The following is a 24904-nucleotide window of genomic DNA, read 5'->3' on the forward strand; positions in this document are numbered from 1 at the left end:
AATTTCGACCAAAGGCAGATATACGGTTGTAGTTTCACACCTTAGGTAAAACCAAACCGGTATTGTTCGGCTGAGGATAGTTTTGACGACATTTTCTGGCGAAGAAGTGACAAAAAACAATCCAAAACTTAGCTACATATCGTGCTCTCCGTTTGTATCACGGGACACACGAGCAATTCAAAATGGCGCTCGTTGGCGCCATTCATTTTGTTTCCCACGTAAAACAACCATTGCAGCCTGTAAGTTACAATAGATGTTTGTACATGCACATTGTATTTCATGTACGGTAGGTTATTGTTGCTATGTTAGGGTGATTACATTACTCTATCGTTATGTCTTCATTACCGTCCGATAAGACGAGTTAATCAGATATTCATACGGTGGGGCTTGGTAGGGACCCGTCTGACATTTTAGTAATAAAGTTAGCGAGTCCTTACTTTACCACTAACGTTAGCGACCAGCCTCCGTGCTCAGGTTTGCTTACTGGGCTTGAGTCGCGGGTTGGGGGGTAGTGCCCCCTCCCTTTCTCCTCGCCGCCTCGGCCCTGTCAGGCTTGCCCTTCCCTGGTGACGGAGTGTGACCCACACCCGCTCTGTTTCACCCACAGGGAGTGCTCACGATCTTCTAGATGTCTTTCTTTTGCTTAGGACTCTCCGAGTTCCAGCTTGACGATTGGGATAGGCTCCGTCATCGCCATAAGGCGAAGAAGAAATCTACCAAGGGCACTGGTAAGGTCGTCACGGTGGATTCTGCTGTGACAGCCCCTATGGGTCATGGCAGGTCTGCTTAAGGGGCTCCGGTCCCCGGACAAGCAGGCGGTTCCTTCGGGACTGCTAAGCGCGTCCAAAGGCTCAGCAGCCAGCGAAAGCACTGACTATACGTCGAGCAAAGTAGCAGGCAGCAGAGCGGTAACCACCAGCGAAAACCCTAAGCGGGTTTTGTAGCAGGAGGATACCAGTCGATCACGGTAGATTCTGCTGTGACAGCCCCTATGGGTCATGGCAGGTCTGCTTAAGGGGCTCCGGTCCCCGGACAAGCAGGCGGTTCCTTCGGGACTGCTAAGCGTCCAAAGGCTCAGCAGCCAGCGAAAGCACTGACTATACGTCGGAGCAAAGTAGCAGTCCACAGAGCGATAACCACCAGCGGTAACCCCCAGCGAAAACCCTACCGGGTTTTGCAGCAGAAAGATACCAGTCCTCTAGCAAAAATCCTCACGGGATTTTAGCAGGAGACACCCATCTGTTGCAGGCATATCTCACGGGCTCAAACAGCCACAGTAGTAGCCAGCGACGGGCAGCATGCAAGGGTACCCGGGCTTGCCTGGGTTGAACCCTAGCATGCATGGGTTCAACAGAGACGATACATGGCTAACGCTGTGGGTGTAGTCTTAGCAGAACCAACGGGGGTTGTCACGAGGTAGCGTTCCATGGCGGGACCGCCGAGTGATACCCTGGGCCCTAGAATAGCTGCTGGCTGTCCACAGGGACTGGCTGGCGATTATTCAGGGGTTGGGCTCGCAGTCTCTCACGGGACAGCGACCCAGGTGCATTCGGTGGCAGCTACCGAGACGCGCTACGGCTTGACTTCAGTGGTAGCCGTTATGCACCCGCCCATAGCTGCCGTGAGTGGCCCGCCACACACAGCGACCTTGGGCGAAGCTCTAGAGGGTAGAGTAGGTAACTTGAACAGCCTAGCTGATCAACAACCCACTTATGTCCTCGAGAGCCAGCGGAGTGTGCGTGATCCATTACCGGCAATGGGTCAATTACCCTCTCTTGATCGATCACTGTCAAATCAACAGAGCATAGCTCCATTGATTGGCGCTGCCTATTCAGGTGGCGAGGTGATTGATCGGGGTATCTACGCTCAGCTACCCGTGGTACTAGGCAAGCTCCCTCTAGCCAAGGGACAGCGGTATAGGGGGTACCCATACACGGCTTGATCCCTTGCGGGGAGCGCGGTGAGGCATGGGTACAGTGGTACACAGCCGGGAGCCCTCACGGGCACCTACGCTGGAACCACGCATACAGCGGTACACCGCCGGGAACCCTCACGGGTACCCATGCTAGTACCGCGCCGGTACCACGCCAGCACACAGCTTGATCCCCCAACAGGGAGCGCGGTGTGGCGAGGGTACAGCGGTCCACAGTTGGGAACCCACACGGGTACCCACGCTGATACCGCACCTGTACCGCAGCACCCGCCTTAGTCGCCACAGTCTGTGTGGCAACAAGGGGGGGGGGGGAGGCGGTGCTGGTACTGCAGTACCATGGGGTTACCCTGGTGGCGGATCCTTTCAGGGTCAGCTGCCGGCTGGGTATGCTCCGTGGTACCCGCCGCAGGGTGTTTCTTCCACGGTCTAGCACCGTGGCAAGTGTCGCCTAGCGATGGCCACGCAGTACCATCAGCTGTTGACCAGGCCAGCGGCATGGGGCTAACCCAGATCTTGATCAGGGTAGGCCCGTGCTGCTAGCGCTTAGGCGACGGCTGCGAGAGCATGCGGACCCAGTGGTGCCATAGCGGGTACCTCAGGGTCTTGCGGGAGTGCTCCCTCTTCTGCTGGCAGGTAGTCGGCGAGCCACACGGTGGTTATGCCTTCTTACCCGCTTTCAGATGCCCGTCCCCAGTTACCGTCATCGCCGGAGCGCCAATACGGATACTGGGGCGAGGAAAGGAGTCGGAAGCTGAGTCGGTAGTGAGTCTGGCGACATCACTACAATCTCCTTCCCCGCTGCCCAGCGAGGGGACAACAACACTGATCTCCCTCGGACACCCCCTAAGGGGGAGTCCATGGAGGATGACCAGGGGATCCTTTCAGTAGGATGCTCAGCTGCTGCTTCCTCACAGGAGACGCCTGCACTCTCATTCCCGGCAAACCTCAAGGGTAGATTTCGTAGGGCTGTCGAGCTCAGTAGAGCTATGGCGCCGGCGTGCTTACTGCGCTTCCTCTGCGTGTAACGGGAGGACCACAGGACCTACCTGAGGGGATCCGAGAGGGACCCAGATGTCGTCAAGCGTGATGGCGCTCAGACAACATCTGAGCTCTTCCATGCAGGTGAGCCTATTAGCGGTGCTAACAGCTAGCCTCAGCGAGAGCTCCGTGGGCCTAGCCCATAGGGTTTCCACTCAGCGCCGGGGGGGGGGCCTGCCACTCCAATCGCTCAGCGATGGAAGCGGAGGTCCTTTTTCTCTTTGGATGCTTCTGCGCCACGGTGGAGGACCGTGCAAAGAAGCTACCAACGGAGCACTCTGAAGAAGTCGGAAACTGCCCTTACCATGGGTAGGAGCTCCGCCTTCAGCAGGCCGTGCACCACCAACAGTACCAGAGCCCACTACCTCTGCAGCACCCATTTCTGGGAGGCGCAAGGGCAGCACAGGAACAGCTGGCAAGCCCGAAGAAGAGCAAGCGCTCTTCCAAGGGAAGCTAGGCGGAGCATTCCTGGGGGCTCGGCGATTTTTCCACCGGGGGATCTCCCAGTGGGCGACCGCTTATGGCTTTCACCCAGAGGTGGGAAACCATCTCTTTGGGCGCCTGGGTATGGTCAGTGGTGAGTGGGGTTACAGACTGGCAACCCAGTCTCCCCACATTAAATCTGCACATTTCAGAGGTCCACAGTAGTGCCGTCAGACGGCCCCCAGCGTCGGGCACTACTGACAGGGATCACACAGCTTCTCACGAAGCGGGCGTGGTCCCGACGCAGACACCACTATTTGTAGGGGCTCAGATCACCCTCACGGAGGGTTCGCGGTGCCCTCACCCGGCGGGTGATGAACACGGTGCGGTGTGCCCGACTCTTGGCAGTCTCGGGCAATACCGCTGTCGCATGGATGAAGGTGATAGGCCTAATGGCCAGTATGGTAGACCTCGTACCGTACTGCCGTTTCTACGTTAGGCTTACCCAACTACACCTTCTAGCCTGCTTGCAGGCCCAGTCGTCACCCAATATCCCTCGCGGTTCCGCTGTCGGAGATCGCGAGAGGAACTCTGGTGGTGGACCCATCAGCCCAATTTGACCCAGGGTGTCTGGTTTTCCTGCACCCCCGGTATGTCACGTAGTGACGACCATAGCGTCAAAACGGGGCTGGGGGGTCCACATCCACGGAGACTCCGTCTCGGGCCTGTGGGGGCCATAGAGACAGAGTTTCACATCAACCTCCCTCGCTTACGAGGAGGTGATCGTGGAATCACATACCGTTGTCCTGACGGACAACACAACCGTGGTAGCCTACCCCAACACACAAGGGGACTCCGGGCCACCACGATTGTGCCTGCATGCACGACACCTGATAGGGTGGTGCAAGTTCAGGCAGATTACGATGAGAGCGATACCCATCGCGGGCGTCACCCGCATCCTCACGCACAATCTGTCACGAGGAAGGGTGTCGGGACCAACAGAATGGTCCCTTGCTCCGCGGAAAGGTCGCTCAGGCGATCTTCAGGGGATGTACCACCCTCGATAGATCTGTTCGCATCTCATGCAATCATCCACTGCCGGTGTACTGCTCAAGGGTCGCGGACCCCCAAGCATTCGCCGTGGGTGTTCTGTCCATAGACTGGGGAGGGATGACAGCTTATGTATTCCCTCCGATCTCACTACTCATGAGGGTGGTGGCCAAGATCGGGTGGGAAGACTGCATTGTCATTCTGCTAGCGGCAAGGCCGCTGGCACTCCCGAGGTACCAGATCTACTCCGGATGCCGGGCGGAGGTACCAGTCTATCACTAGAGCACCTGCAGTTAGCTGCATGGCCCTTACCAGGGAAGCGCAGCGGCGGGGATACTTTTCATCAGAAGCTGTTTTTCTCATCGCCGGGGCTGAGCGGAAGTCTACCCTCCGTGCGTATAGCCAGAGTCTGGCTCCATACTACGCTTGGTGCAATGAGACAAATAGCTCTCCGCTGGAGCCTCTGTGCTGCTAGTTCGGAGTTTCTGACAGAAAAGTTCCAAGCAAGACTTTAGCGGGCCACTGGGGCCAGCTATAAGTCAGCTATCCTCTCCATTCACCGAGGTTTCGAGGCGGGTCGACTATCATAGCCGATGGTTACCTTATTAGTCTCACGCCTCGACGGTATGTTCAGCGAGTGTCCGCCAAAAGGAAAGTGATCCTCCTAAGGGATCCCAACACAGTCTTAGATTACTTTAAGGGTCACCCTTTTGACCTTCCGTCAAAAGCGACGCTTAAATACGTAACTCTCAAGATGGCTTTCCGGCTTGGCGTTGGCCGGGACGCCCGGTGCTGAGTTACACGGTCTCGAGGTTAGCTTCGTGTTCACAAACACTGGGCGACACTGTTTCGGGCGCTCTGTTCTCATGGTTCTGAGCGGGCGCGGTGCATACCGACATTCGTCCCTCTCCAATCCCCAGGGTTGGGCAAGGTTGGCTGAAGCCAAAGATAGGCTGGGGTGTCCGATAAAGGCGCTGCAGCACTATTTCTTCGAACACAAGCCTTGCGAGGACTCACGACCGCATTCATCACCCTTACAGAGCCTTTCGGTCCAGCCGCTGTCGCAATGGCTGGTCCAGGTGTTGGTGGAGTCCAGGCGATCGCGAAGGTTTCGCGTCCACGACCCACTCGACACGAGCTATCTCATCATCTTGGGTATACCCGTTCGGTTGTCCCTTGAGGAGATCTAGGCGGTGTCCCGGAAGCCACCTTCGCCCTTCTCTCACGATACTTCCGTTTACGTTAGTAATCAGAGGCAGGCGGGAGGTTTACCGGGACATTGTTGGCGATCATAATCACGGTGGTGTCACGGGTACCAGGTTTTCAGACTATACAGAATACTCAGCATGGTAAGAACCAGTGTCTCTATTCTTAACCACCGAACTTATTAAGTAAGGAGGTTTATGTCTGTGATCGCGTGGTCTTTTTGTGTTCCCGACCGTTGGGGAAAATATTTTCTGACCTCGCGAAAACCATCGTTACCGCTCCCGATCCCTGATCAGATGCTGACCAATCTTGTACCTCCATCCGTCGGTTACTTGCTAGATCGATCTTTCAGATGTTGATGCAAGAAGTATCTTAATCAACATCGGAAGCGGTAAGATCGACGGTGTACTGAGTCTAGTCCCAAACAGAAATGTTTGGTAGACTCATAACGGTGCGATCTTACCTTTCGATGTTGATTATCCCGGACCCGCCACCCCTACAAGTTTGGTCGAGTAGGGGATCCCAATTCGGATAAGGGACGATCAGATGGTGTGACGTCACCTTTTGGGTGAGTCCACCGGGGGATCGGGGGGTTTTTGTTATTTATTCATTTATGTGGGACAAAATGACTATTGGGTTTTCCGCATCTCGGGATCGATGCAAGAAGTATCTTAATCAACATCGGAAAGGTAAGATCGCACCGGTTATGAGTCTACCAAACATTTCTGTTTGGGACTAATTTTCTCAAAATCAGTGAAATATAAGGGTTTTAAGTGCCAAAATCTGACAATATGTGACATTATACCCTAGAAACATTTAAGTAATCAAGAATTTTGACTGTTTTCACCCCTAAATATTTTTTTCACACCCGTGTCCGTAAGCGTAAGTCAAAGCTTGACGCTGTCATATAAACCTTTGGCATTGGGTGGAATATAAATATTCAGGATGTCATGCTTTAAAACAGTGCATGCCTATGTTTGTGCTTTCAAGTTGGGCATTTAATTTTTTACAAAATTTTCTTTGCAATTTTACACATATTATATGATTCTCTGCACCACCAAATCACAGTCGGATAGTTTTAGGACAATTATATGAAATCATCATGAAATTGAAAATAATGAAATTGAAATTCAGTAAAAAGTGCATAACCAAAGTTAAGTGTCTTCATGAGAATGAAATATTAAAGTGATATGTTTCCTTTTGTATGTACTCAGGCACCCCCTCAACAAGGGTACCCCCCCCAACAGGGTTACCCACCCCCGCAGCAGGGTTATCCACCCCCTCAGCAGGGTTACCCACCCCCACAACAGGGTTACCCACCTCCACAGCAGGGTTACCCACCGCAGCAAGGATACCCACCGCAGCAAGGTTACCCACCAGCACAACCATCAGTAGTTGTGGTCAATAATCAGCAGGCAGCTCCTCCTCCACAGCAAGTTGTTACAACTCAAGTTATTACAACTCATGTTAATAAACAGTAAGTATAACACGCATCTTTGTGATAAATCAGGCCTGATGTACAGGGATATAAATTTTCTGGATTTTGCCCATGTCAGAGCGCCTGACAGTTAGGGTACTGTTTCGATATTTTGCCGTAAAAAATTGTTGAAACATGTCAGGAAAGCGTTCAAGTGTGCAAAAGTTTCTGCTCGCTACACTCGCATCACATGATTCTGGGATAATTTAAGATTCTAAATTTGGGTTTGCCAAAATCAGACATGTGTATGGGGGGGGGGGCAAATGTTTTGGTACATCAGAAAAAGTGGGGGCGAAAGTTTTTTGGCACGGCCAAAGGGGGGGCCATTTTGAGAATTCCCCACCCAGGGGTACACATAACTGAAACATAATTATTGCACAGCCCCTAATTAACAAAGTAGATGCTGTAGCCAGAAATGTTTACATTTCTGAAAATTTCAGTTTTGATGTCATGCAAGGAATGCATGAATATTCATTCACATTTCAAAACTGTGTCAGGGGTGGAATTTCGACGAGAGTCCGAGAGTCTACTCTTGCAGAGACTCCCATAAAAGTCCTATTGCGCGAGTCCTTGTGGACAGTAGCATAGCCAGCGGGGGGCAGAGTGCCCCCCCTGACAAAAAATGAAAGAAAAAAGTGCCCTCTGACAAAAAAATAAAAGGGAAAATCAGGAGGGCAAAGGAAAAGAAAAGGGGTAAGAGCCCTTTTCACCGAAAATACACAATTTTTCAGCTTCTGCAAGCTGCATATTGCAAAAGATTAAGCCCTTTCCATCCTGATAATGAGCAAAAATAGTGTAAAATACTAATTTTTTTAAAGCACACTGCGCATACATCGTCCCAATAAAGCCTTTTGTCTCTATGTATTGTAAGAGGCAACTGTAATTTTTTTCGTCTGTGCCCCAAAAATTTTATTTTGCCCCCCCCCCCCGACCAAAAAAGCTGGCTACGCCCCTGCTTGTGGACTCCCGCTGGAAATGCCTTCAGTCAAGTTGATCGGCTCATTCACTCAGCAAACTTACGTTCAAGTTCAACACTCGCCATCACGAAAACATGACCAGCTCTCAGCTCCACTGATTTATAACTAATTTAAATCAATACTTACAACCGATTAATCAATAAAAATTTCTAACCAATGCAGTGAGTGGATATCTACCCACCCACAACCCGATAATCAGCCAATCATGTGGGGTGTATCATTAGTACCTATAAACCTTAAATAAAATGGTGACTGATAATGACACTGGCTAATTAAAAGTTGGTGCAAATACAATCAGAGTGTGTTATTTGACAATCATTTTATTTGCATTCTGTACACCCTAGTTATAGTAATACATTTATGAATGCATTTTACATAAAACCTTAAGACGCTTTGGTGAACAAAAATTGCCAATTTATTTTGGACTCCCGCGAGATTGTACTACGAGAATCCGTTTGCGGGAATCCATGGACTCTCGCAAAAATCTCCTGCGAGAATCCACTTGGACTCCCGTGGCACTTAACGCAATTCCACCCCTGCTGTGTTCTGTAATATAAATCCCCGGGTATAAATCTTGCATTGTGTTTGTGCTATACACAAATTTGCATTTGCTTTTCCAATTGCAAAAGTTTATTGCCACAAATATATTGGTTTTAGTAGCATCATAGACCTAACAAATTATTTCTAAGGTTATTGTTTATTCATTCATTTTTCAGACAATGATCTATATAGGTGATAAAGTAACAATACATTATTTTGAACCAGAAGTTTTGTCACAGCCACACTGATATGCTTGCCAATTGCGTGGGCAGAAATCTTCACATAATTAAATTCATAACAATTACTGTGTGTTTAGCTGGTTACCCTGGTAATAGCAGCACTCACTCCAAATACCACCCACACATGGATTCATGGTTCACTTGAAACATGTTAAGTGAGTGAAGTTCCTATGCATGTGCAGCCTCATCCCCAGTCTGGCATGAACTAAAAGGACTATTTAGCTTAGGCCTGACTAAAAAATTGTTTGATTGGCGTAACATAAAAAAAAATTATTTTTCTTATTTTTTACACATTGCACGCTGCTTTTTGGGCTGTAAATTGCGTTTGATAAAGGTCTTGAAACTTTTTTTATTTAAAAAATTTTAAATAAGAAAAAAATTGGGGGGCAAAAAATAAGAAAAATACTCTTATCAAAATTGAGATGTCCACAAGGGTGTCATTATTAATATTATTATAAAGGTATCTATCAGGGATTTCCAGGGAAATGTAAAACAATATTTTAAACTGGTAGGAATAGCTATTCTGTATCTGATGAATATTCATGTTTTTGTTTCTAGATCTGGTGTTAACCACTGCCTTCATTTTGTCATCAGTTTATTCTTCTTTCCTTGGATCTTTGTATGGATGATTTTGGTGAGTAATATAACATTTTCAATGCCTTATTGCAGGCCTTATGTTGTCCACTGCATCATTCCTAGTGTCACGCCGACAGATGCAGTTTAGAAATAAAATAAGATTTGGAAGTTATTGTACTATTATACTATGTAAATTGAAATTGAATAGAAATTTGTACAGAAATAGCCCATCTGGGCCACTTAAACCCCTCAAATCCATGAACTTCCAGGGGCACTGCCCCAGCATCCCATACAAGCCCTGGACCCCACTTGTTAGCATGCATAATCACTCTGCTCCCATAGATATGTGGGGCTTCTAGGGGGTTACTAAAATTATAAAATGGTGCTTCACTTAACTTAGTTGAGAACTAGTTCAGCTTCTGAGGCAAGATTAGTTGTCAATATCAGTAGTTATCTTTAAACCATGACATACTCTCTCAGTGGTGTACTCCCAGACAAGAAAGAAACAGACCGTGTGCAATCAGTCAAAGTCTCGGTATCACCCGATAATGAGGGCCAATTGTTCCATAAAATGCGACAGGTGAGACTGCTACGCAATTACCGCATATTTTCACAGTCTATTCTGTCACGAAAGCACGCAACACTCTATTGCGAAGTCGCGCAGCGCTGGCGTGATTGTTAGACATGGCACGATCGAACAATCGGCCCTGAATATGCGAGAACTCGCATCATACAATACACAGGGACTTTGACTGATTGCACACGGTCTGTTTCTTACTCATCTGTGGGTGTACTATACCATATACCATTTACTACCCTGATGTGGCAGTGACGTCAGTGCACATTTCATAAGAGCTTCATGTAGTCTGTCTCGTCTCTAGTTGAGAGTAATGCCATGTTGGATTTTGCAGTGGCAGATTCGAATCTGTGCATTTACGCAGTTGCATCACCAGCATACGGATAAATCGCCCTTCTATACATGTGTGTACACCCGCAGGATTAGGTCAGCATGCATGATTCAAAGCTGCCACTGTAAAATCCAACATCTCTCAACTTAAGAGAAGACAGACTATAGGGGACGCTCAAGCGTTGGCGTACGCACGCACACACTTAAAGAGTCACATAGATGCGGGCGCGAAACATCAGGGTGAAAAATATTATAGACAGACCAGTGCCTCAGCTGGCATCGGTCACTATATCTCGATCAGAGGGAAGGGGCAGTGCATGGTTTGTGGACTAGAATGAACTTTGTCATATCATGAAGGCTCTGATTAAGAGCTATAGAGAATGCCCACCTTATAGCAGTTACCTATCCACACATCCTGTTGTACATGATAAAGGTCAACCAGTTGAATACAATCATGTACACAAATGTTGCTCTTGACAAAAGGCAAATAATTTAGCTGACATTGTGATATGGATTATGAGGTCAGAGGTAATGAAGATGCTCTTCTGGCAGGTCTTGGGGGTTGTAATTTATCTTATTTAGGTCTGACGAAAATCCACTATATTTCTTTCTTTTTTACTACAGTGTTGTGTGGAAGGCTGTTGATTACATCTATTGTTTGACCCATTTCAATAAAGACAGGCTGATGACCCCAGGACTCTGGATGGATACCTCAACATAGTATACATTGTACTTCTCATAATTAATAAGAAAAATGCAACTGTGTTGTGTAAGTGGTTCCTGGCACCATTACTCTAACAAAATGTTTGGGTACTGTGTAGGGAAATAATGACATTGTGCTATTTCAGTTGAAATCCATACACCCCTTATGGAGGACATGACCTTAATCTCCTACACAGGGGGGTGAAGATTTCAAATGGAGTCGCCCATTCAAGTAACTCTAACAACAATGGAATCAAAGCGCTTTGATCCCTGTGAAAGGCGCTGTATAGATGCCAACATTTAACTCCATTTGAAGTTTGCAATCCATGTCTTGAAGATTAAGGTCAAGGTCATGTCTTCCATAGGGGGTGTATGGATTTCAACTGGAATAACCCATTCTTAACTTGAATACAAAATAACCTCCTATCCCCTATAGGTCAAATTATGGAGGGGGGGGGGTGCTGCTGAGAGGCTAACACTGGGGCTATTAGTACCTGAAATGAGTGATTTGCGGATTTGGCCGATTGGAGAGGTCGCACCCTGTGATACTTGCCACATCCACCACTGGGTAATCATTGTCAGTTTAGTATCAACTCACTTTAAAGTCCTTACATTAAATGAAATTCAAACAAGAAATGTTTTTAAAAAGACAATGCCACGGATGAAGACCATGTTTCATAATTTACATTGATAGTCCACCATGATATGCTGGTAATTTGTTTTATGTGTAAATTAATTTCCGGATGGGACATAAGGGTATTTATTGGTAAATACCACCAAGGATATAGGAAATACAAATTTACTCTTAAAATGTGTGCTAAGTATATCTAATTCAGAATTGTGTAACAATTGGAAACCATTCCTTTCTCCACAGGAGCACAATGTTTGGTGGTTAAGTGATTGGACCCCGTAATCATAGGGTTGTGGGTTCAAGTCACATAACAACCAATGTGTTGTGTCCTTGGGCAAGGGATGTAAATCTCTTTACTTCACTTTACCCGGTGTGGGTACCAGCAACTCATTCAGGCTCATTGTGCTGGGCAAGTCCCGTGAACCCCCACAGCAACATATACATGGACGAGTATAATTTTTGCAGTGTGGGCTATTATATGAAAGAAGTAATTTTGTATTTACATGGGATAATGTTTGTCTCTCATTAGTTGTTTGTTTGTTGTCCTTTTTTCACATGGATACTCAACAGACAAAGATCTATAGTTTCAAGATCCCATCTCCCTTTCATATAGCCTATAATGTAGTCTATAGTATACACTTCCCCCTTTCCTATAATATGTAAGTTAAAGTAATGTAAGCAATATTTGTAAAATTGGACTGACCAATTTTGGACTTGCCAATTTGGATAATTTGTTAAAATATTGAACATACTGGATTTTGTATTATAAAGTTTATAAATAATTTATTTTATTTTGTATACATGCCATAATAATGTGTCAGACACTTCTGCCAATACTGCAACTTAAAATATGTCACCCTTTAAAGAGGTATTTTAGTCATTTTGTTTTAGGGGAAATAGGGGACTATTTTGGGGGAAATAGGCCCTAGCAAACTATATGGTAATTGGCAATGACATTGAATTGTCAGGGGATTATACTTGTACAAATGTTTTTATATAGTGTATGACACAATCGATATAAAGTTCTCTTAGAAGTCAATTTTAAAACTGTATACAATGTAAAAAGGTTGACATGTAGATTAAGGTAGTACAGCTAAGGAATGCAAGTTTATTTCAAACTGGTGCTTTTTCACATTTTCCTTTACAAATCAAGGATAAGTGCTAATTTGTCACTGACACTGTTTTTACAAAAGTTAAATACCTTAAAACAGGAATAATTTCAAAGTCCAAATAACTGTGGTATGTTTTTGGAGTCACAGCCTCGTATCCTGCCCAATCCAATCCAGGGGGTTTGTTGGCCAAGTATAAAAAAATGTGTGTGTGTGTGTTTTGGATAAACTGTAAAAGACAGCAGATGGTTATCAATTAATACATTAATTAGGAGTTTCATGTGTCTCTTTGCATTACATTCCTGCAAAATATGATATGCATTCATATCATACAGTTTAAATTTTAGCTGTTTGTTTGAATAATTCTTTTCTTGAATATAGAATGTTGTGTCCTATTGATGTTATTTAATTACAATCCTTTAAAGTCCTTGAAAACTCAAAATATAATTCATGTAGGTTATGTAAATTAGGGAAGTAAGGGGAGGTATCCGTTAAAATAAAAGCCAATGTCTTTTTCTATGTCATCACCAGGATTTTTTGGAGGGGGGAGGCAAGAACATTTTTGGAGTTCCAAACACTGCCTAAAATTAGGCATTTTTGGTCTAAAATGTGGAAATTTGCCTTAATCCTTATTTTGACTGGGGCAAAGAGCAGGATGAGTGGGTATGTACACCACATGGTGGCACCACTGTTTGTACCCAAGTTTTAAATTATATCATCATCTTGGTGAAATTAAAACAAATTGCATGTATTTTAAAGATGTAAGGGAGGCATTCATAAAAATGCTTCCTTTGCATCTTATGTGTTTGTCCACGTTGTGTCTATTGTTGTTATTTACTCAAGTTTTAAAAGGGCATTTCGTGATCCACAGCCTCATCCCCCCACTTTTCTCAAAAAAGTTGAGATTTTTATACCACTGGAAACCTCTAGCTACATACTGTTTGTGTACAAAAGAATTCTTGCAGATTAATTCATTTAGCAAAGATATCATGAAATTTGAATTTTGTTCTGGTATACCAGAACGAAATTACAACACATGGCCTATGGAGCAGTGTAATACACATAATTATGCATAACTCACAAACCTAACTTCGGTATCAACCGAAATTTTGGGAATACGTTTTTTTTGTGGATATCAACTGAAAAATGTCATAAAAAGAGGATGCTACGATCACGAAATACTCCTTTAATATTATCAACTCAATGTAATCAAAGGATATTGCATTTGTATGTTAAGGATGTCAGGGAGGCATTCATATACAGTGTACCGTTTTTGTTTATTTACTCAAGATTTTATGTTATCAACTCGGTGTGGTTATAAAAGAAATTTGTATTTTGTAGTTTAAGAAAGAAACATATTGTATAAACATTGTATACATGTATACTATGATCAGCTCTTAATAGGCGGGAATTATTCGGTTTTTGTTACTGCGCGAGTCAAAAAAGTTCCAACTTACGCACGCGTAAATTCACAAAAGCACGCGTCATTCACGCAAAACTCAAAAGCGCAGTTCACGTAGGTGCTGCGCCTAGCTGTGTGTACGCCATTCTTTATCAATCCACAATGTTATGAGTCCCACCCAGGCATGAGAATTTCCAGTCAAAACTCTGGAACCATTCTGTTTTTATGTCAAAATTTCCGCAGTTTTATTTATTTTCAGCCCATTTTCAGGTGTTTTTGTCCAATTTTACACGCTTTTCCAGACTTTTTCATGAATGCGTATTCCCATGCCTGCCCGCCTATTAAGAGCTGATCAGAGTATAGTGATCTCTTCAAATGTGACTGATACAATCTGATCCACTCAGACCAATGTAGAAGTTAACAATTGAGTTAACTTCTTACTATGTTGAAATCTCAAAGTCCCATGTATGCAGGTGGCCTTTTGATTATGTCCATGTTCTTAATTGTTTCCCCCTTATTTTTGCCATATCTCAATTTCATTTATCGCAGACTTTGGTGTGATTGAATCAGATTGTGTGTATAGGAGTTCTCATGTTTGCCATAATATATCAAAACATGTTTTATAATAGATCAGATGCTTAAAATATGTGTACATCCATATCAAAACGATGCACTTGTCGGCTGCTACATGTGTCTCATTTCACATAATAGCTATAGAAAAAATATTAAATTCATGTACATCGTGGAACATTCAACTACGCTTGTTACTCGCGACTAATCATGCTAACTACACGCGCGTACTACGCTTCTCTACGCGTCCATATGAGCGAGGCTATCTGCATGCAACTGCTTACTACGCACAGCCACGCAAAGAGTATGTTCCACGATGTACACGAATTTGATAATTTTTCTATAGGAATAAATACCAGCCCATCTCCAAAGTGAAGGTCATTTCAAATCATCCCAAGTCACATGGTTTAGGAATACAGAGAACAGTCTTTATACAATTTGACTTGGGGATGATTTGAAGTGACCTAAACGTGAAATGAGACACATGTAGCAGCCGACAAGTGCATCGTTTTGATATGGATGTATACATATATGAAACATATTAAAGTTTATTATTTACTGCTATAATGTTTATGTTGCCTGACTGTTCAGGTCCATAGCCAGGATTTATTGAGGTGTAGGGGCTAAAAAGTGGACTTGTCATAAAATTTTCCTTCAAGAAGTGCTGATTTCAATGGGGGTTTTCAGTAAAAGCACACCTGTTGTGAATTTTTCCGTCAAAAAAGGTGTAACTTTAAAGGGAAAAAGTTGAGCTTTTTTTCACCCTCTGCAGGTCTGTGACTGTTATGTTCAATATATCTCATCAATTGTTAGATGATATTCACTTCCCTTTGGTATTGACAAGACAACTAATACTAGTGACAAAACACAATTTCTGATTGATAAGGCCACCTTAATTAAATCCTGAGTCTCAAAGCTTGTGAGAAATTGAAAACCTAATGCGGAATGCAGGTTTTATCTTTTAATGTGTCAGTACAGGCTTTGGGACAAGCATTTTGTGCAGAAGGTATCCAATGTCTATTGCAAATGTTGGGATAGTAGACAAATAAAGTCACTGCTTCAAAATAATTCTTCTCTGTGTTGAAAACTTACATGATTTTACTAACGCTGGTAGCAGCTTTGAGACTTGGGATTTAATTAAGATGGCGTAATTGATTTTAAAAGCTACCAATTCAAATTTTTAAAAATACAACATATTAAAACATTCTGCAAAATTATTTGTTTCTTTATACCAATTTGTTCACCACTGTATGTACTTTGGGAACAGAAACAAATCTGGTATTTTTGCATCAAAAGTCAAAATTATACGGTGCAATACATTATGATTTACAATAATGTATTGGAAAGAAACCAATACTAATAATTGGTATATCACTAGTGTATCAGGAGGTATTGAGTATCATTCAGTTGGTTTCAATATCATTGTCATAGGAGATATAATCAGGACAAATGAGTGTGTCCTGTTGTGGTATCAACCATATTCAATTTAGTACATTATTTTAATGCATTGTTCATGTCACAATTTTGAGGCAGCAAAAAAACTATGTGGACAACTCTTTTGTATATTTTCTGGCCCACATTCTGAATTGATTGTGTATGTTTAATTACCAACTAGTTAATTTTGCTTAAAAAGTCAGTATGGTACAGGGTATTCTGTTAGGGATATTTTTTTTCTGGTAGATACGAAACCTGTTTAGGAGTTGGTGAAAACATTTTGTCATCATGCATGTCTACCATCTTGTTGCCTCACCCACCCCACCCTAGGGGAGGGGAGTCTACCACAAGAGAAATAACCAAGTTCTAACCTTTAAATAGTATTATATATTGCATGTGTAAAAGTTAACTATATGTAATCGCTGAAATCTGTATAAAACTTTTCATGTTTAGAATATTTTTGTAATACTTTTGATAATGTCTTTCAAGAACAAAATCTTTAAAACTATTGTGCCTTTAGACATCTATCTAGGAAAACTTTCTATGCAACTTTAAATCTTCTTTATTTTCACATCTTCATCATTCAGTGTCTTATTATGTAGGCCTATTCTTTAACTAAATTAATACTAGCGAAGTATACAAGTGACTTTCTATGCAACATTGCAAAACTGTTAATCACTTCTATTGCACATCTTGGGAGCTCATGACTGGTTTAGCAAATTATTGAAATTAGACGGACATGAAGTGTTGTTTTTTAAAAGTGTGTGGATGTAATTTTTAAGTGTGCTTTGTTTAATCTAATTTTCAGGCATTGGAGTTAAGGTAAAATATTGTAAGATTAGGCGACGAAAAAAAAGAAACCCTGTTCTACGGGCGGACAGACCTTTCAAGTCGAGTCGGTCGGTCAGCCTTTTTTTTTTTTTTTTTTTTTTTTTGAAATGACCCAAAAAATCACCAAAATCTGTAAATAATTTGCAATTTGAGAAAATAAACAAAAACAATTTTGTTTCCGAAATTTGGGTCGGCATTCATTTGTACAGGAAAAAATTTTCCCCCAATTTGTTCAAAATCTGGGTCGGTCGGGCCCGTAGAACAGGGTTTTCTTTTTTCGTCGCCTTACTGGGCTTTTTTTGCACAAAATGGCAAAATGATACTTAGTTTTCATCTGCACTATCAGATATGTTCCATTTGATTTGCCAAACTAATGTGGTAAAATGAAAATTACTATTTCATTACAGGGCCTAGATCATGATTTGTGTATCAGTTAATATACTTGGCTGATTAAAAACCAAAATATTTAAAAAACATTAATCAAGATTTTTTTCATACATACAACATCTTGGGCTGTGTTTTGCACAGGGTATTTTAAGCTCACAAGTATATTTGTGTAAAAAATCAGAATTGTGTAAAATCAGAATGCTGAAGTGTAGAAGCATATCATTCATTCATTCATATTTTATTTTGCCAATCACTAATCAATAATACAATGTACAAATGTAATTCAATAACGATATTAGCAGAAGCAATAATAGTGATAATGATAATAACATAAATCATGGTAATAAATAACCAATATAATAATAATAGTATCATAATCGTATGGTGTGCTATTTCCAGCAAACACAAAATATCTTTTAAAACATTTTATCCCAAAAGTTAAAGAATGTTTTTTTTAACATTTTCCTTATCTCTTAATAACTAGACATTTAATATTATTTCAATGTTTTCTATCAAAAACGTTTTTAATATCTAAGGCCAAAAAGAAAAAGATTTGTCTCAGAAACATTTGGTCAAAAAGTTATGTGCTATGAATTGTTTTGTGGCAACTTTAAAAAAAATTAAAATGTGAACAGTAAATGTTGCAAGTTGTTGAATTTGCTAATAATTTTATCGCTATGTTATTTTGGACAATGATTTGCTACCACCAGCGCTGGTGTTTAGGCTGTGATGTACTGGGTTTTTTGGGGTTTTTTTTCCAGAAGCAAGATAATGCTTTATTTAAGCATGTCTCCTTTGGTTTTGTGTAAATTGCATCTCTTTGTATTATAATAGTAAGTGCATTTTCAACTCCTATATGAGTTCATGGACAATTTTACGTGGATGTTTTAAACATGCTGCTTTCTTTATTCTATATTACGCAAATATGCACTAAAATGTGTAAGCATCATGTAATAGCTTTAAATGTTATATTTTTCTTATATACTATACTTCATACATTTCTGTTACAACCATTGTAATAATAACGTATTCACATAGATTATGTGTTATGGTATAGAATCAAGAATAAAATAATTCTTCAAATTTTGTTTCATCGTGTTTGATTTTATTCAACACTGTCTAAAATGTCTGTATAAATGTATTATTTTTCATTTATTACCATTTCAGTGCTAAAAGACATTGAACATTTGGGGGACAATATATATCTTCAATTTGAGAGGTCTGTCCCTCATCGCAATGTAATAATATAAACTTTTTAATCTTGGGAATTTAGAGAGCAAACTAAACATTTTTGAAATCCTTGTGATAAGAAAAGATTGGATAAATTTTTAAATTTTACCCCGCATGACCTTTCGTGACCTCTATTTTAATCTGAATAAACTTTGGATCATAGGCCTACTTCATTGTGGAAATTCTCATGCTTCTATACCACAGTGCTTCTATACCTACTGTCTGTTCAATTAGCTTAGATTCTTGAATTTTTAAGATATTTGAAACAATAAAAACTTGTGGCCAAAGTCATCAAAGAAAAGTGTTAGCACAGCCTTAGACCTAACGTGATTTATACTTTTCAAATTCCCAAGTTCAATTTAAAACCCCATTTCTTTTCAATTTTGCCTCATTTTGGGCAGTTACTTGGGTCCACCGGTACCGAAAGGGTTCGCGACCTTTTTACAAATCGAGTGGGACGGTCCATTCTTAACTTAGGGCATAGACCCTATCCAATTTAGCAAAACAATCTGTCCACCAATCGGTCCTGCCATTTCAATTGTTATACCGTTCCGGTTATTGGATAAGTTCTATAGGTGATGATGGTCCACCGGTTTTTGTTACACGAAATTATATGGCGCGAGTACGTTTTATGCATAACATTATTCTGAGCATTATTTTTTCCTAAACAAGGACATTAAAATTATTATATATGGATTTCGTTCTCAACTGGTTTACAATGTAAATTGAGTTTTGTTTAATACCACCATTCCTTCCCAAGAATATCAGCATTCGCTTGACATTTTAAAAGTTTCAGTTCAGTTTGTATTCAACAAACAAAACGAAATAACAAATTGAAATTAAATGTGTAGTTTTATAATAGGCCTACACCTTCTCAGACCCATTCTCAGACCCATTCGCACAATAAATAAATAAATAAATACATAAATAAATAAATACACAAGGAATGTATTTATATAAGCTGGGCCTATTTTAGAAAACCTTAGTTCCCATAAATAATAACGTAATGTTTCGACAGTAGGGTTTCAAGTTCAACACAAATTAGGCATACTAGCAAATATTTTGCTGGACAATACTTCCTGATGCGGATGGTCGAATAAATACCATCTCTGCGCATTGTGACATTCGTCCCCATTGCTCTAAATGGATTGATTCCAAAAATTTTATGGTACCCGACGTTCTACGGCTTTTTATAAAAATATCGCGGAAAAGACCAAAATTGAAAAGAAATGGGGTTTTAAATTGAACTTTAGAATTTGAAAAGTAATAATCACGTTAGGTCTACGGCTGTGTTAACACTTTTCTTTGATGACATTGACCACAATTTTTTATTTTTTCAAATATCTTAAAAATTCAAGAATCTAAGCTAATTGAACAGACAGTAGTACCTCAGAAGCCCTCAGAATTATTTGGCTTAGCAGCTTTACATCGTAGGGGCCTACTTGACAATTTTATCATACAAACTGCACATTAGGCGGAGTCCCCTATTTAACGTTCGCTTTGGATATGTAATTATTTTATTGATTAGGGACCGTTCACAAACACTTGTTAGGGGGACCTGATGCAAAAAAGGGGGGCCTGAAAATGTTTGACCCTCCTAAGGGGGGGAGCTGAAATAAATGACCGCAAATTTTCCTGGAAAAATTAAGTTTATATGCTTTTCTATGGGGTTGACCCATAATTAAATAAATAAAGGGGGGCCCTGAAATTTTTGAGATCTGTAAAGGGGGGAGGGCCGAAACATTTTTGCGATGAAATTGTTTTGCAACAGGCCCACCTTACAAGTGTTTGTGAACGGTCCTTTAGGGAGTGATCGTTATTTACGACAGGGGGGGGGGATGGGCGTTTTAAGGGGGGAATCCGAATTTTTTTTGGGGTCTTGAGGGGGAAACACAAATTTTTTTGTTGAACTAGAAGGGGGGATTGTTAAGTTTTAAATGGAGAAATTCGGGAAAACAAGGGGGAATCCGAACATTTTGAGCGGACGCGAGGGGGGAACGCGAAATTGTTTGTCGATATTTTTTCCCAAATGCCCATTACCCCCCCTGCCGTAAATAACGATCGGTCCCTTAGGCCTATTCACCCGGAGTCGGTGGAAAATAAAGAAAATAATTAAATATCCAAAGCTAACGCTAAATATAGTGCGAGCTATGAACTTTTATTTTTCCAAGAGCGTTAGACTTAGGGGCTGGCATTTTCTTCGGAAGCGGGTGGGTCCCAAATATTCAGGGGGGGGTCATAAATTTTGGGAAAGAAAAATAGGGGGTGTCATAACATTTTGATCACCAAAATGTAGGGAATCACAAGATGACCACAGATAGTGTGTTTATTTTATTTTAAAAAACTGATTTCAATACAATTAATTTTAGCCTGTTTAGGGGGTAAGGTGTGTCGGTGGTGGTGCCGAAATAGGGGGAGTCGCAATTTTATTTACGCCGAATTTTTGTAAATTCCCCCCCCCCCCCTTCCGAAGAAAATGCCAGCCCCTTTGAGCGAAATAGGCCTAAAAAGTGAAAATTCTTCATAAGTCATTTAACCGTAGGCCTAATGATAATCGGAAAATTATTATACTTCTTTTTTTTTTTCACGGCGCAAATGTGGTATGAGCACACTGATATGAGTATACGCCTACCGTTTTCCGAATCTCACTGAGCCGCACCACTGAGCCATGCATTGCATGCCCCCAATATTTTGCTAAATTTTCTGACTTCGAGGGGGGAAAGGCACCCCAGGGTGGCCCACAAACTTTTCAGCCCCCACCTCCATGTTCAAAATCTTCATAAGCCAATGAATAGGCCTAGGGCAAGTTTGAGAGCCGAGTGAGGAGGCAATGTATAATGCGAAAACAGTGTCTAGAGATTAACACTATATTCTATAGACACCACCTTGTCCTTGATTTGTAAAACATGTTTAAATGTTAAACATGTTTAGGAATTTGATGCCTTGTGTTTAGATATTAAACACATGATGTTTTGAAATTTGACATTGGTGTTCAGATTATAAACGTGTTTACAATCGAGGACAAACAAGTTTCAAATCTCTAGAAACTGTTTTTGCAGTGTAGTTTAATTTTCGTTAAGTATTTAGGGGCTGTGCAATAATTATGAGCCCTGGGGAGGGTAAAATGGGGGGCAAGAAATTTTGGCGAGCCGAAAGGGGGGGGCAAGCAATTTTTGGCAAGCCGAGAGGGGGGGGGCAAGCGATTTTGGCACACATTCATGGGGCGCCCTTTTAAATAAAAGGCTCTAAAAAGGCGTAGGAAAACAGCTCATAATTATTGCACAGCCCCTTATTGACAAGACACCCTGGAAAAGACAATTCATTCACCACCACCATTAGTGGTCACATTGCTTATGATGTCAGATACTGCCATAATCTCGTCGGGAATATCGTTACCTCGCCCGCTTAGATGGGGTATGAACCTTTGGACAGTATTTATTGTGGGACATTATAGAGCACATCAGACCATCGAATTGCATTCTGAATACGAAGAATGTCCTTCTGATATCAAATAATTTTGATTTTTTGAAATTCGTGCAATGTAATACACATTTTATGGCAAATGATTAAAAATTGATATTTTTGATATTTAACAATTTTTTATACTCGAAGTAAACTTTATAAATCTGATGATATGTACTTAAAGTGTATGTAGGCTATAGGTGGGATGAAAAGCCAACGATCAATTGAACATTTTGACATTTCGTATTGAAGATGTGGCCGGGGAAAAAATCTATATCTTCAATATGAAAGGTCAAAATTTTCAATTGATCGTCGGCTTTACACTTAAAGAATATATCATTAGATTGATAAAATTTACTTCGAGGACTCTTATATATCAAAAATGTGAAAAATATCAACTTACTAATTTGTAAATTTGTATTATTATTATTATATCGTGAATTTCAAAAAATGAAAATTATTTGATATCAGAAATAGGACCTACATTCTTCGTATTCAGAATGCAATTCGATATGTCTGATGTGCTCTCATGTCCCACAAAAAATACTGTCGAAACGCTCAAAACGCTCATTCCCCGGCTCATTCCAGACCCCTTTTACTTGTTTTACCCAAAATATTGTCAATACAAGGCGTATTATTAGGCCGTGTAAAATTAATATTTTGGTTCTCGTCCCCTCCCTCCTCAATTTCTGGGATTTGTCAGATTTTTTTTTTTTTTTTTTTTAGATTTTTCAATTTTTTAGACTTTGGAATGATTTATGAAATCTTCATACATATAAATAAGTTTATTAGAGAACAAGCATCACTTCCAAGTCTTTTTGTGGTACTCTAGGGGTTTATCCTCAGAATCTCACATTTGGAAAAAAAAGGGCCTCATCGTTTCCTCGAGCACTGTTGGAGAAGACCGAAAACTACTGACAATCCTAATTTTACATTGAAAAAACAAAAACAAAAACAAAAAACACCTCCCTCCCTCATCAATTCATGAAAATCCTCTGGACGAGAACCAAAACATTAATTTTATACGGCCTTATAGGCCTGGTCCCTGGACAGACAGATTTTGAGATTAATGAGCGCCCTCATTTATTGGAGTGTCGGTATTATTAGTGAGGGCTTGATAACGCCCCATAAATCAGGGCCTGCCATAAATTACAACCAGGCTGACAAATCAGTCATGCAGCGGCGGGCAGCAGTAGCTAGCAGCGCAGTGACGATTTTAGCTGATTTTATTGCTGTGATCTATTCACGAGTTGAAAATTATTCAGAACTTTGCTATAGGCCTATAAATATTCATTCCATTCGTTATTAGGCTCATATAATGCACTTGCCGCGGGCATTTACACAACTTAGGAGCTCTTAGGCATAGGGCCAACTTAGAAAAAAAAATGTCTTTCAATTAATTGGTTTTCGTCCCCTCCTCCTCTATTTCTGCTACATGTAGGCCGTATTTGTCGGATTTTTAATTTTTTTTTTAAAGACTTTGGAATAGTCTCTTTAGACAACTTTATACATAAGGTTATTAGAGAACATCACTTCCAACGACTTGCTGTGGTAGGCCTACTTATATAGGGTGTTTCTCCCTCAGAATCTCACATTTGGGAAAAAAAGAAAAAGGACCTCCTCCTACGTCTTCGGTTTTTGTTTTTTCTCAAAATAGAATGCCCAACGGAAATACCATGTAAAAGACTAACCCTTAATTTTTATTCACCAAATCCCCATGCATAGGCCTAGAGCTCTAAGTGGTTTTCTTCCATTTTACCTCATTATTTCGTCAAAAAAACCTTCACAGGTAGGCCTATTAGCTAATAATCCCAAAGACTAACGAAATCGTACATTATGGCTTTAATTAACACATTAAAACGTTATAAACAGGTTATAGGGGCCTATTTTGAGTTTTGGTTTAGGTAAAAACGTTTTAATAAATGTGGGGTTATATAAAGGTCATGAAAACATTTTAAAATGTTTTGTATGAAAACACACCACAACAATAGGGTATTTTTAAAATGTTATTTAATGTAAACTATTTTTGCAAACATTTTTTTGCCAAATACTTTGTCAACAGCTAAATAACATTAGGCCTATATGTTTAAATATTTGCAGTAGGTTATCAAAATGTTTTTTTAATGTTATGAAATCGTTTTACACCCTTTGTATATACCCTTATAACCCAACATTACGGTTTTCTGACTAAACTCAACTTGAATCAACTAAAAACAAAACAAAAACAAAAAAACTAGCAAAATCGTATGAGCAGAAAATCCAAATGCGAATAAACAAAGAAACATTGGCATGATCGGGGAGGGGGTGCCCCAGAAATCACTTTTACAACACCTCTTTTTTCCATGATAAAAATTGTTGCACTAAGCCCTACCGTACGTCGTTGAAAATGTTTAAGAGTCGAGTATAGGCTAGGCCTAATAATTAACACGCTTTTTTTTAAGAGCTTTTTTAGCCTACATGATGATGAAGTGTGTAGGCCTATTGTGAAAAGTGTTAATTTTAGTATTTTAAACTCTGATTTTAAATTGTGTTTTTAATTCTGCTTAGATTTTTTGTTTATTTATTTATTTGTTGTTGGTGTTTAATTGTTAATTGTTGTTATTGTTGATTTTTTTTGTCGCACAGAACTATTGCACTGCCAGTTTAATTCCCAAGATGGAAGTAGGCCTACATGTAGCCTATATGTAGGCCCTAGGCCTACATTGAAGAAACTCGATCAAAGTTGTGACTTTTTTAAACTTGAAAATTCAAAGTTTTTCTTGAAAAGGCGCCGCGCCGGG

The 24904-nt window shown here is 41.2% G+C and overlaps 1 protein-coding gene across 1 annotated transcript in view; it reads left to right on the top strand.

Annotated features, from left to right (window-relative positions):
* The window catches only part of LOC140142473 (uncharacterized), a 34485-nt gene extending 15970 nt beyond the window's left edge, over positions 1–18515 (top strand). The window contains exons 3-5 of the mRNA XM_072164458.1: positions 6865–7127; positions 9442–9517; positions 10991–18515. Coding sequence (XP_072020559.1) covers positions 6865–7127; positions 9442–9517; positions 10991–11011 — 360 coding nt within the window. The 3' untranslated portion in view covers positions 11012–18515. The remainder of the gene's footprint in view (positions 1–6864; positions 7128–9441; positions 9518–10990) is intronic.
* Positions 18516–24904: the final 6389 nt, after the last annotated feature.

The sequence above is a fragment of the Amphiura filiformis genome, chromosome 20 (assembly GCF_039555335.1).
Source record: "Amphiura filiformis chromosome 20, Afil_fr2py, whole genome shotgun sequence".
In the NCBI taxonomy this organism is placed as follows: domain Eukaryota; kingdom Metazoa; phylum Echinodermata; class Ophiuroidea; order Amphilepidida; family Amphiuridae; genus Amphiura; species Amphiura filiformis.